The sequence below is a fragment of the Aphelocoma coerulescens genome, chromosome 2, assembly GCF_041296385.1.
Source record: "Aphelocoma coerulescens isolate FSJ_1873_10779 chromosome 2, UR_Acoe_1.0, whole genome shotgun sequence".
NCBI classification, from domain to species: Eukaryota; Metazoa; Chordata; class Aves; order Passeriformes; family Corvidae; genus Aphelocoma; species Aphelocoma coerulescens.
This window is the reverse complement of record NC_091015.1, coordinates 6,289,925-6,303,347: the sequence shown is the minus strand read 5'-3', so window position 1 is coordinate 6,303,347 and position 13,423 is coordinate 6,289,925. Positions and strand designations below refer to the sequence as shown.

Below are 13,423 nucleotides of genomic sequence, written 5' to 3'. Positions count from 1 at the left end.
TTCCCTGCCCTTCAAGGAGTTGCTTCTCTCATCTGAGCATTCCCCAGGTGCTTTGGCTTCTTTGCTGAAGGCTGCACATCTGTATTGCATGTTGCTTTTGGTTGCTGCTCCTCCTGCTCAGAAGGAGTGGGGATAGGGCAACCATGAATGTGATGGGTGTGTTGGCTGTAAAAATATAAAACATCTTTCTTAATTACACACTGGACAAAAGCCCTGCCCTGCCATGCAGAGCTCTGGCTCACCATGCACTTTGATAATTGCTGTATCTGCTGTGTTCTGAAGTGATATCTTCACAGACAGAAGCTCCATTGATTTCAAGGGACTGTTTGCCTCGTAAGAAAAAGGAAGCTATAATGGAAGCTGGCTCCATGAACTCATTTAATTTATGTAGTATTTACAAAACCACCAGATCTTTGTGGAAAATTATGGAATATAAATAACAACAACCAATAGCCAGACATTTTCAGTCTCTTCTGGGAAATTGTGGAAGGTTGCTGTACTGCCAGTTAGAAATTTATGATACTTTAGGCTTGTACTTGGACCAAAAAGATGAAATAGAGTTGGTGTTTTGGAACAGTTCAAGGAAATTGTGCAGGAATTATGTGCAGTCAAATCTGAAGCTGATTGAGGGGTCTGGCTCTGAATTTTTGAAAACCAGAATCATTAAACTCTTCAAATGGAAAAATAAACCAGTACAACAATGCCTGTTTCAGTTGGGCAAGCAATTCTGTAGCTTTATGCTGGTGAAAATGTGACAGTCATAAATCTGCTTTCCTCAGAGTTTGGTCTTTGGGCCATAAGTGAGTGTGAGATCCACAGTCCAAGGCACAAGCAGGTTTTGGTGATTTGTTTACCCTCCAGCATTACTGCCTGGTAAAGTGTGAGAATTCTACAGTCAGTCCAAATATATGAGGGATCTAGAGGTGCTCTAAAGGAACTTTTTTAGAAAGACATAGATTTATATGAATAATGACTGCTGAGCTTGAGACACAAGGACTTAAGAATTGGGGGGGGGGGGATGGAAAGCATCTGAAAAATCTATTGTCATGGAAAGTTGAATATATAAAGCATTTTCTGGAACATCCTGAATTGCCCTTAATATATAAGGAAGCAAGGAAGTAATGGAATTTTGGATCCCTGTTCTTAGAGACTCATAGAACTTGTTGATAAAGTATGGTTGAATATGAGATTCATAGAACTTGTTGATGAAGTATGGTTGAATATGAGACTCATAGAACTTGTTGATAAAATATGGTTGAAACTTTGTGGGATTTTCCATATTGCACCATCTTGTGCTAGATGATGGGCACTAACTCACTGCTGCTTTTAGTCACAGAGCCTTAGCATCTGAGAGAGCACAGGCACGTGAAATCCCAATGTGAAACAAGATATTTATTCAGAAATTAGTTGGTTTCTCTCAGATCTTCACCACTTGCTTACACAGCCATATATGAGCCCAGGTATTCAGGATGGAAATATATAATAAAGAATATATAAATACTTACATAAATGTGATTTGGACACCTCAGGGCTGTAGATTCAAAAATCACTTGGACTTCTTTGGCAGGACACATCAACATAAATGCAAGTAGTCATTAAATAATGGTAAGAAATTATAGCAATAAACCCTTCTTGCCTATTTTTCATCCCAGAAGGGTGAAAGAAAATGGCAAATTATTCAATGTTTTTAATGGTTGTCAGAAACTGGACAGAATCCAAAAACTAGTTCAGCAAATATTTATGAAATGGTATCTAAACCATTAACTGTTCTGCTTATCTGAGATGTAGTTGTGCAATCTGTTTCATACTCCTTATCCAGAGGTGGGGGAGGAAAAGGCATGTTTTTGAGGTAGAATTTGTGCCAATCAGACTTTGAGACCAGAAGCAGTTTTAAGATTAATTTTTTTAAAAAACACTTTAATAGGTCTGGATGATTCTTGAAATTGGCTACATCAAACTGAACCCTGTGAGTGATTTGAAAGGGATGATTTAGAAATATGGGATATTTTCCTGGCTGTTAATGCCCCTTTTAATTTGATCTGATCACTAATCAGAATAATCCTTAGAAGTTAACTGTACAGAGAAGCATTTGACCTGAACTGTGCTTTGCAGTAGAACCTTTTTTATTCCAGTATGAATCCAGTCCTCCCTTTTACCCTCTCTAGGTCAGCCACAGTTTCCTTCCTTTTTACTACAGCTCAAGGAGGAAAGACAAAATGGTTTTGCTTGCTCCAGCTCGTTGACTGGTTTCTTTTGTACCCCTTAAACAGAATTTAAGAGGAAGCTTGTTTATTTTCCTGAACTATTTGTACATGCTGCATGCGTAAAATATTCATTTAGCTGGGGAAAAACCTTCTAAACACTAAGTATTTGTTCATTTCTATGTTAAAAAGGGCTGCCAGTGATCTTGTCTTAAAATGACTCAAGTAATAGCTGCCATTTGTGAGTGAACACTATGTACCATTTTCAGCTTTTTTGCTCCCAAGGGCCTTGTGTTATCAGAGGCACTTAGCACACCAAAGGAAAGGAAAGCAGTGGATGGTTCCTAGGATGTGCTGTCTGCCTGGTGCACAAGGGATGTCAGCTGGACCTCATCTCTTTTGCTGCTCAAGAAAAGGTACTGCCTAGCCTCAGTGATATTTATTATTTGATGTAGACAGAATTAAGGGCGGTGTTGGCTGCACCCAGTTGCAAAAGGGTGGGATAAATGGGATAAATAGACTGAGTGATGTGTAAGCCAAGTCCACTTCACTGATTCAGTGACCTGGAGTCATCAATTAAAGCAAGCCCTCCATCTTAGAGAGTATTTCAATAGATCATCACAAATGGTATTTTGAGATGACCAAGAAAAGATTGGCAATGCTCCGTGGCTCAGGATCTGGCCACCTGTTTCTCCAGAGAGGTGCCAGTTCATTGCATGGTGTTTTGATACCTCTGTTCAAGTATTGGAAGCTGCAGGGATGACCTTTCCGCCTTTTGCTTTCTTTTGCTTTGTTCTAGCAGAGGTATCTTCATCTGAGCCAGCCAAGGATATGTCCCCATGGTCTGGGGAGTGTTTGCATTGCCAGCAAAGGACACTGTGAGACTGGTTGGTGGAGTAATCAAAGCTGAATGTGGTTATAAAAGAGGGATTTATCTTGATGAAGAAAAAAACTCAGATCCCCACCAGCTCCTACAGGGAGAGTTTGCATTGCTCTGCTAAGCACTTGCTCATGTGGTGCCCTTTCAAAATAGCTATTATCTTTTTTTTTTTTTTTGATGGTGATACTTTTGATGATTATACTTTGTGCTCAGGCACTTTATTTTCCCAGTGAGGTCTTTATAATAAATTAAAAAGTCAACCCTGTTTGTGCTGCAGATGGGAAAACTTAAGCCCAGAGAAATAATGTGACTTTTGTGCAGCTACAAAGTGGAGCTGTGGTTAAGTGGGGAATAGGGCTGTTATGGAGCAGCAGAGACTCCAGCCTTGAAAATGCATTTGCTGCTCTGTGCTGCCTTCCCCCAGGTATTCGATACTGATGCAGACGCAGCCTCAGTCATCTGAAACTTCTGCTATTGAAAACGGGATCTTTTTCTTCCCCCTTCAGATCGCATTAAAAACGCCTGCGGTTATTTGAACCCTCCGGCTTCCCCTGTGCCCCCTGAACATTTCGCTAATGCTCCCAAAACGGTGCTTAATTACCTGCCCGCGCAGTCCGAGCGCCGCCGGCCCCCGCCCGGGCTCGTGTGGCAGGTTCTGCAGCGGGGGAACCGAGCCTTGCGGGGATGCCCGAGGCGCTTTTGGCAGGGAGCCCGCAGCCGGGAGAAGCCCGCCCGCCCGCCTTCTCCTGCGGTACCCACCGCTCCTGCCATCCCCGCGCCGTGCCGCGATGGGAGGCAAGAACACACCCAGCCCTGGTCCCCATCTGTTGCAGCATCGGCTCCAGTAGCAGAGCCCGAGATGTTTAAATGCGCTTGCCTTTAGGGAAAAGCTTTCAATGCAGTTCTTCGATGGACGTTTCCAGCCAGACTGCAGGATTTTTCAGAGCTGTAAGTCAGAGCGGGGGCTCGATTGTCGCTGGGTTTCTCTGGATTTGATTATCTTTATTGTTAAATTTATTTATCCTAGCAGGGGAAAATAGGTTTTGCATTCATTTAGGTGGATGCCCGAGTGCACTGCAGGAGTCTGCCGAGAGGCAGGAATTCTTCAGGCTGTGTAAGAAATGCATGGTTCTTGGGTATTTTGGTTTTTTCATCGTGTTTTGTCTCTTTTGTATGCATGACTGGCACGGAGCTGTTGTACTGTTTTTAGAGCATTTAATTACAATAGATACTCCAAGGCTGAACAAAATGTTCTTTTATCTAGTTAAAGAATGTAGCTTGGGTTTGGGATTGTTATTTTTTTTTCCCTTGCATAACTTTTCGTTAATGTTTTGGAAAGAGAGATTATCATTTGGGGGGTGTTCATTTATTTTCAGCCTAAAACCATCTGGTCTCTGCATCCTGCAATGCTTGGTTTCTCCTACTGCTCATCTCAGAGCCTCCTGAACTGCTGAGCAACTAATTGCCGTGGCTAGTCACTGCAACCCCAAATCACAGGTTTTCAGGAACTGCTGTTTTGCTTAATGATTTTAATTTGATATTTAATGAGGTTTGTTGGGATCAAGAGAGATATTACAGGCTTCATGTGTTCCTCCTTGCATTTTTTCCTTTTGATTACCAGAATTAATGCTGAACACATGCAATTTGCACTGCAATTAATGGATCTGTGAGATAATGAATGTCCAAAACGGATGAGGCGGCTCCATCCTGGGATCAGAGCCTGGAAGGTTTAAAGATCCTCCTTTAGCGGGGTGATGGAGAATAGCAAATGAAATTTAATTCAGTATAAGATGCAGGGCATTTGCCAGCATCTTGTGTGTTTTGCTTGTTGTTCACTGTGTTATGGGCCACAGGAGAGATGAGGGTGTCAGCCTTTGGGGAAGAGATTTCACCCTCAGCTCTGTCCCCTGTCGTGAGTCCAGGAGGGGCTGGAGAGCAGAGGCGGTGCTGACTTTGAGCAGCCCTGGGAGGTGTGAGGAAACTGGAGTTGCTGCAGTTGGGAGCCTGGGGGGCAGGATTATCTGATGGAAGAGGGAATGATGGGCAGCAGGATGAAATGGATCCTGCTGACAAGGGACCAGCCCTCAACTCAAAGGGAAGAAACCCAGCAAAAGAAGACTTGGTTGTACTTCAATTTAGTACATTTTTATTACTGGGAGTGCAATACAAATGTATTTATTTTTTAAAAATGCCCCAGTTTAAAATAAACAAAAAAACTCATCCACCCTCCCAAATCTACCCCATCAATCTGTACAAGCATGTCTGACATTCATCAAGAAGAAACTAAGAGAATTAAATGCAATATTATTGCAAATCTTTAAAGGCAAAACACAGAGTAGATGGAAATCACCTGTAACCAGAGTTAGCTTCAGGCAGCCAAGAGCCATCGGGTTTCCATCAGGAGAAGCAAATCCTCCTGTCATTTCAGCCTGTTTGGCCACCCAAGTAGGGGCAGTGACAAGCTGATTTGAAGACAAGAAATATTTAATCATCTTACATTTACAATAAATGGCATTTAAAAAACTGTAAGAGCTTGTTACCATGTCTGTATGCACATATGATTATATATGTTTCCCATATGCATTGCCCTATATGAGAGCATGTTTTATATGTGTGTAAAAATACTGATGTCACATCTACATCTGGGAGGACACAGTCACCAGGGGAGTTTGTTTCTGCATCTCAGTTTAGGTGTCAGTGCCTTTGCTTTTAGAACTGATGTGTATTTTGATAAAGTTACCCTTTTTGTGCTGATGCAAGAGACACTTTCCTAATAGGTATTTAATGATTTCTAGTGCCTGATTGTGGTTCTAAGTCCAATTTCCATTTCTAATAGGCCTCAAAATAAGTGTTAATAAAACTTGGATGTAAATATATGCTAATAGTTGTACACCTGTTCAGTACATATAGATAGAAATTAATGTTCCTGATGAGAAAAAAAATACCCAGTATTTTAGGGCCATATTACTGGCATGAACTTAATTTTTGGTAGTAATGAAAAATAAAATTGTTATTCTGAATCAAAATTTCCTTCTTGTGGATTTAATTTTCTTGAGGGAAAAAAAAAAGCACTTGGCTGTGTTTTGCTTAGTTTTGTTTCCTTCTTGGGTGCTCATTAATTTCATGGGAGGTTTTCAGTGATGCTCCTTGGCAGGGTGGGTGTCTGTGCCAGGCTGAGCTGCAGGCAGGGGCTCTCCCTGAGCCTTGGTTTGGTAATTCCACTGTGAGCTTTATTTTTTTGTGACAAACGGGTTTGGTCTGTCTGCCACATGGCTTGGAGCAACAGCCAGTTCTAAAATGGCCTCTCCCATGCCAGGCTCATACTCTGCCCATCTGTCACCGTGTCCGGGGTGTCCTGCTAAGTTGGAAATGTTTCCCACACTCTCCAAGCAGGATCAAATGCTTCTCGACACATTTTGATGCACAAACTGTCAGCCAAATCAAATGCAGATTTGCCTGTTTCAGCTCACCAGTGCCCGCTGGGTTTCCAAGCCATTGCAGAGGGCAGAAATTACTTTTGGCATATGTGGATAAGAAGCTTAAGTTTTCAGTTGGGTTTCCCTGAGCATGTGTTTGCTTGTCCTTTCTCCACAGCATGTTCAGATTGGTCCATTGTAACTGTGGTGCTTAAATAACCTCATAAAGAATAGTAAGATGGCTAAAATCAGAAGACCCCTGCTAAAGGAGTCAGAATATGATATGGCTCATTTGTAAGGTTTTCTTCCCTGCACTGGATCTAACCTAGGAATAATTTCTTGAAAAAAAAAAAAAAATTAATTAAGTCATAGTCTTTGAAAGAAGCCTGAAGTTTATTTGGGGAAATATCTTTCTCAAAATTTTAGTACTGCATGTACAATACTTAGAAAAAAAACCCTGGGTATGTGTCATTTCTTCCCTTTCCATCTGAGGATTATTTCCAAACCAGACCCACTGCAAAAATTTATTTTCAGTGGTGGCTATTTCTAGTGTGAGTGAGTAATCCCTTTGTTGTGTTCTTCTGTTTGTCTCATTGTTCACAAGATTTTCCAGATGGGCAAGTATTTTATCCATATTTCTTCCAGAGATGGTCACTGGTGTCTTCCAACACCTTCTTCCAAGCAGAACTGTGATGCTTTTTGAAGCACATCCCTTGAGACAGACTTTAACAAGTGACATGGGCTTGGTGTGGGTAGGCCTGGAAGTGTGGTATTTACTATCCCTTGGACATTGCCAATTCTCTTAACAAACATGCTTTTTCTTAGAAGTTATATAGCTGGCCTGTTTTCTTAAAATTTAAATTTTGTGGTTTTTTAGTCGGACACGGTGGTTCCTTCATCTCACTCCACTGGACACTCACACCATCAGAGAGTTCACCCTGTTTTCTGCACAGCAGCCAAAGCTGTGCAAAGAGAATGTCATCTTAGTAACACTTGGAAGTGCCCACAGAGCTTGGGGCCTCATTATGCTCCCGCTGCAGGGATGCCTGGAGCATGTCTCGCCAGCGAGCAAATCCGTGACTGAAACGGGGCTGAAAGGATCCCGGCTGGGTCCTGCCAGCCCAACACCGGAGCTCGGAGCCAGCTCTGCTGCCGGAGTGTTTGCTCAGCCTCCTGCGGGGATGGAGCAGCCTCCCCAGCCCGAGTGTTGTCATGGCTACGCGGGTACCGGAGTGTGGAGCCGGGGAAGGAGCCGGAGTAAACCACGCTCGGCACTGCCGCCTACACCGTAGTAAGAGGCAGTCCCTTACTTGGACAGCTTGCTTTCTAAATAAAGGGCGGGGGGGAACCAAACAAAACCAATAAAAAACAACCAACCAACAAACCAAAAAAAAACCAACCAACCAACCAACCAAACAAACAAAAAAAAACAAAAAAAAAACCCAAACACCCAGACCCAAAACAAAACAAGAAAAACCCCACCCAAACAAACACAAAACCCCCCAAAAAACCAAAAAAAACCAATTAAAAATACAAACAAACCCACAGCTTGATTCCCACTTTATAGGCAGTAAAGATGGAGAGGTGAGATGCACAGTTCATTTATCCTATGTTGAATCCTCCAGAGTTTAAGCAAGTTGTCCAGCCTCTCCCATACCAGGGAAACAGGAGCAAATTGTCCATTGGAGATGCTGGCTTTCACCTTCTCTCTAGGCTGGACAGAAAGTGTGGAGTAGATGACAAATGACAGATATCCTTAATGCCTTCCCAGAGGTAATCCAGCAAGCCAGAGCAGGCAATGAAAGCCTCATCACTGAAGTGCACTGATGAAGCTGTTCTGGATTGGATATGCAGTTTGTAAAGTGCTCTGGATTCCCACAGCATGAGTGATGTGTTGTAATTTATCAGTGTGCATGGCACTGTTAACTGAAAACTTAGGAATGGCACAAAATCTCAGCATCTCTTAGCTCAGTCAGGGGTGGGACCAAAAGGACATGAAGGCTGGGTTTGGGCAGAATACTGTACTATGAGTGTGATTAAGTTTTCTGGATTGTCTCTGAGAATTTGAGCTTTCTTCTGTCCTTGGGGGCATTTTATGTTGCCAGCTTCAGCAAAGTGCACCTTTAAATAAAGAGTTCAGAGGGTAATGAATGAAGACATCCATTCTTTTGGGAAAAGAAAAACTAGTTTAGCTTACAAAATAAAGCATATTGTATTTACTGGTTTCTTTTTACATGTGGTGCTAAATCTGTAAAAAAAGCTGTAGCAAAGTGGCTGAAAACTTTATAGATGTGAAGTTGTTCTCTGCAGCTGCAGAATGATAGAGGGAAATGTGTCAGGAAAGCACTAAGAGGGGAATCTTTCCTCACCATGGATTCCATGTGCTGTCCCCCTTTGACCTCCCACTCAGGTCTTCAGCACACGAAGCACAGAATCATCTTGTTCTTCCTTTCCTTCCCTAATTTCCTCTTTGCTTCTGCTTTTTTCCCCTTTTTTTTTTAAGTTGAGGGACTACTAGATCAGAGCAGGTCCCTCACTTGCCTGGCTTTCCAGCTGTAAGCTTTCTTCTAATTGTCAAGATTATTCACGGTTATTGACTGACAAGAATGGAAAGAGGAGACAACAGGCAGCTGTCTTCCTAAATGCAGTGAACTGGAAAAAATAGTTTCAGTTCAAGTATTTATGGCAGAGGTCTTTTGCCTGGTGTGAATGTCACCTTTTTTAGTCATGTATATGCAAGGAAGAACCCTGCAAGTCCTTCTCAGATAGGGCCATCAGTTGGAGGTTTTCAGTTTTGATTCTGTTTTGTTTTACTCTTCCTTGAGGAAGTGTTTTTTTAAGAGATTTGGCCAATAGAGAGTGGGGAAAAACATAAAAAATGCAAAGCACAGTGACTTTTAAAGTAGCTGAAATGTGGAGATTACTTAGTAAGCCTCAGGATGATCCTTGCATTGAATCCCCTTCAGATTGTTTGCTCCTGTTCTGCAGTGGCTCAAGTGTTTTCATTCCATTATGGCAAAATCGTCTTTTGTTTCCTGCAGTTCTGCAATTTCACCGTGGCTGAAGCTGTGTTTTGTAACAAATGCTGGCTTTTCTCTGCAAATACATTGGGATCGTGTGTCTCATTTATGTAAGACAAGCTCATAAGTATTGGAAAGTAAGTATGAGTATGTGCCATCCGAAGGGTAACATTTCCAGTCTCCTGCAGTCCTTCCTTAGAGTCTTAATTCCCTCATCACTCACCTAACCACATTTTCCAGGACTGAGGTGTGTCATCTTTTGCTTTTACCTTGTGTTTCTAAACTTTGGGTGCTTCTTGAATGAAATGTCTCGCCAGGGAAAGGTTGTCTTTGGCTGAGCACCCAGAAATAGCGCTTAATAATGGGTTTGTATGTGCATCCTGCTGATGTCACGGGGACTATTGAGAATTTTGGTTTCCTCCCTAGCATGCTTTCTCTGCTGCTCTCTCACTTTCTCTCTCCCTCTCCTTTTTTTTTAAGTGGCATTTCGCTATTTGCACGTTCGCTGGGTTGTCCATCTGCTGTTGTAATAAACACGCTGCCAGTCACTGCTGTGTGGTTCGTGGTGTGAAGGAGCTGACAAACCAGGCTGTTGTGTGCTTGGGGATCGTAGTCAGGCTTTGTCAGAGTGCCTCTATGCTGCTCTGTGACTTACTGATGAGATGGAGAGCAGCACCCTCCACCACAGCATTGCCATACAGCCCTGAGCTCTCTGCACATTATAAACATGATGGGGCTCCAGGCAGGAGGGATTCCATCCCATCCCAGGCTGTCTGTGCTCAGCTCATCTGCAAAGGCTGAATCACCAATGAGATATGGTGGGGTTTCCTGGCAGGAGAGCACAAGGCTTGAAAGAAAACTTCATTTTTTTCTGTAAACAGCATAGGAATGTGTTCTAGTGATTTAAGTCTGAGATTGAGAACAACACAAAAAACAATCCATGCTCTCTTGAAAGTTTTTCTGATGGATCTTGTCTACAGCCTCAGAAACAAAAAGAGTGAATTTGCTGTAGATTGCTGGAGATTAATGCCTGTCAGGATCAGTGAAGAGTTTCAGAAATTAAGAAGGTTGTGCTGGATGCTGCCAGTATCCCATGATCAGGATAACTCAGGAAGAACAGCTTGGAAGACAGCTGTTTTCAGGGAAATATCAAGGAATTACTGGTTTCATGACTCTCTTTAACCCCTTCCCTTTGAGATTCTTAGCTTTAGCAGCTTTTTCTGCCCAAGTGGGGGCAATCCAAGCTGAAGGACCTGTGGTGAGAACAGGGGAGAAGTGGCTTCAGTAGCTCTTTAGGACCACATCCATTTCTTTTTGCAGCTGAAAGAAATGCCTTTAAATTGCACATAGGCTGGTTTTCTTATGCCAAGTTTTCATATGTTGAGATTTTTTTACACAGAACATTGAATAATCACCTGATGGATGGGGATTTTCACATATTGAGATCTGGATTAGATTTCAGTCAGCCATTACTCCATAACCTTTTAGATAGCACCTCTTTGGGACTGAATATTTCCCATTTGTTCCAGGCATATCATTTAGGGTGGCTTACCCTCTGTTATTTTAAATCTGATGCTGTATCCACCTTGAAGTGCACACAGCTGGTCCTGCACAGGCACCCAGTAACCCCTGGACTGTGCTGCCTCTGGAATCTTCATGCTCTGGACAAAATCACAGGATCATTAAGGTTGGGAAAGGCGTCTAATATCATTGAGTTCACTGCTGACCTGCCATCTCCACCATTTCTTCTTGTCCTCTCACTTGTTTTGGGAGAAGAGACCAACCCCCACCTGGCTACAACCTCCTTTTAGGGAGTTGTGGAGAGTGATAAGCTCTCCCCTGAGCCTTTTTTCCTCCAGGCTAAACTTCCCGAGCTCCCTCAGCTGCTCCTCATAGGACTTGTGCTCCAGACCCTTCCCCATGTCCATTGCCCTTTTCTAGACACTCTCCAGCACCTCAATGTCTTTCTTGTAGTGAGGGGCCCAAAACTGAGCACAGGAATCAAAGTACAGCCTCACTAATCAAGTCTCTATTGGTATTTCTACCATCTCAAACTCTCCAGACCTACACTTTTGGTTTTGGGTTTTTTTTTTTTAAAATACAAATAGCCTTAAAAGTAATAGCAAACACATAAATTGGAATAGCTTTGTGCAGTACAAAGCTGGCTTGCAGAAATCCAACCAGCTTTGTACATCTGTTCCTGCCCACTCCCATTGAGTCATACTGAGACTTAGTCACCAGCATCCTCAGTCTCACAGTACAACTTATATATTTCTCTCCAAAACACATGCTACAGTCTAGATGGCATGGGGGAGTGAGAAAAGCAAAGCAATGAGCAACCTACTCCTAAAGGAATAAAGGAATGTAACAAGTCTTATTATACTTTACTATAACTGGTATATCAAAACAACAATAACAAAAGGACAGAAATTTCTGTGTATGTCAGTTTTGAATCTTTCCTTGTGCAATAATGGAGTGATTTGTTATAAATCCCCAAAGGCTTCTAGATAGGATTGTTCTCAGAAAAAGACAATTTTCTATTCAAGCACAGCTACCAAGCTATGCCCTCTATTCCACGGAGATCAGACTGTGGATTCTGCTCACAGGCTATTAGCATATGTAGCATAGGCTTGTAATAGGTACGAATTCAAGGTTGATCTAAAAAAAATCTGCTGGTGTGCAGAGTGCAATGAAACAAACTGTTCACAGCTGATGTTAATAAAAATCCTGACCTTCTTTGTCCTTGGTAGGATACTTGAAGTGCTCATAGCTCAGTAATATCAGCAGAGGAGAAGACTTTGTTAAGGTGTGATGCTGAAGAGTGCAGCTTTTAGCAATTTTTTGTGAAATCAGAGCTCTTGTCAGCACTCAGCTTAATTCCTCTGTATGTTGTTTTCTTTATTTTATTAAAGGAGCTGTCTCCCCTTATTGAAAAGCTGCCTTAGTAAAGTGTCACCTTCTGCTTGAGTTATGTTGTAAAAAGAATCTGTAATGTCTGGCAGGCATTTCACATCCTTAAATTTGGTGCAACCCTAGCACATATATAGAACTTAGTGAGGCAGAAAAATAATGCCTCAAAGGTGACACCATCCGTAGTCAGGACTGTGTGATGCTACCTACCCACACTAGGACTCTCAAGTTGTTTATAGCTGAGGAACCCAGACTTTCAGCTGAGGTTGGTTATGGGACTACCACGAAGCTCTTCTGACCTGAGTCACCTCTGAAATGTGGCCAGAGAGTTGACCACGTTCGTGGGGACCCACCACCGTGGGCACAGATTTCACATCCCCGTGTTCACAGTCATTCCGCACGGTTGAATAGACAGTTGCAAAAGATGCCAGCAGGGAGCTGTTTGTGAAATATTCTTTTGATACCCAGCCCTGAAGTTTTGGACCACTGTCGAGTGGGGCCATAAAAAGGTTCTTTTTCCACCCAAAACACATTGGAAATTGGTCTCTGCCCTGTCAGTCACAGCATGCCCCAGCCCTCGCTGGCTCTTTGGCTTCAGCCCTTGCAGAGAGGCTTTATCGGCCTGGCTGCCAAAGTAGCCTTGAAGTGAAGCAATAATACAACAAGAATCCTGTTTATTCTGTGTTGTTTACTGGATTCAAGGCTTTAGTGGTCTGTTATTTAAGTGGGCAGCCTCTGCAACAGAATTGCTGGAAGCCCTCTTCTGACACCAAGGTCTCCAACTGCAGCAACCTCCAGACCAGAGTGTCTGGGCAAGCCTTTTTGGCAGGAATTCTCCCCAGTAAGGAAAGAAACAGTGAAACTGGCTGGAAAAGGTGAAAAGTGGTTTGGCTAACCAGATCTTGCTCCTGCTATTTGACTATGATATGCCAACCAATGCATTTGCTTTCTGCATCCTCAAATGTGGTTTTCCTTCCTATTCTCCAAAATAGTTCT

The 13,423-nt window shown here is 42.6% G+C and overlaps 1 protein-coding gene across 6 annotated transcripts in view; it reads left to right on the top strand.

Annotated features, from left to right (window-relative positions):
• The window catches only part of PRKAG2 (protein kinase AMP-activated non-catalytic subunit gamma 2), a 214,235-nt gene that overhangs the window by 49,163 nt on the left and 151,649 nt on the right, over positions 1-13,423 (top strand). Inside the window, exon 1 of one of the 6 annotated variants that reach the window (XM_069006356.1) lies at positions 3,428-4,029. The exons of 4 other annotated variants lie outside the window; for them this stretch is intronic. In XM_069006356.1, coding sequence (XP_068862457.1) covers positions 3,949-4,029 — 81 coding nt within the window. In that variant the 5' untranslated portion in view covers positions 3,428-3,948. Of the gene's footprint in view, positions 1-3,427; positions 4,030-13,423 lie in introns of those variants that run through there. One more of the 6 variants, XM_069006360.1, reaches the window with a different exon arrangement.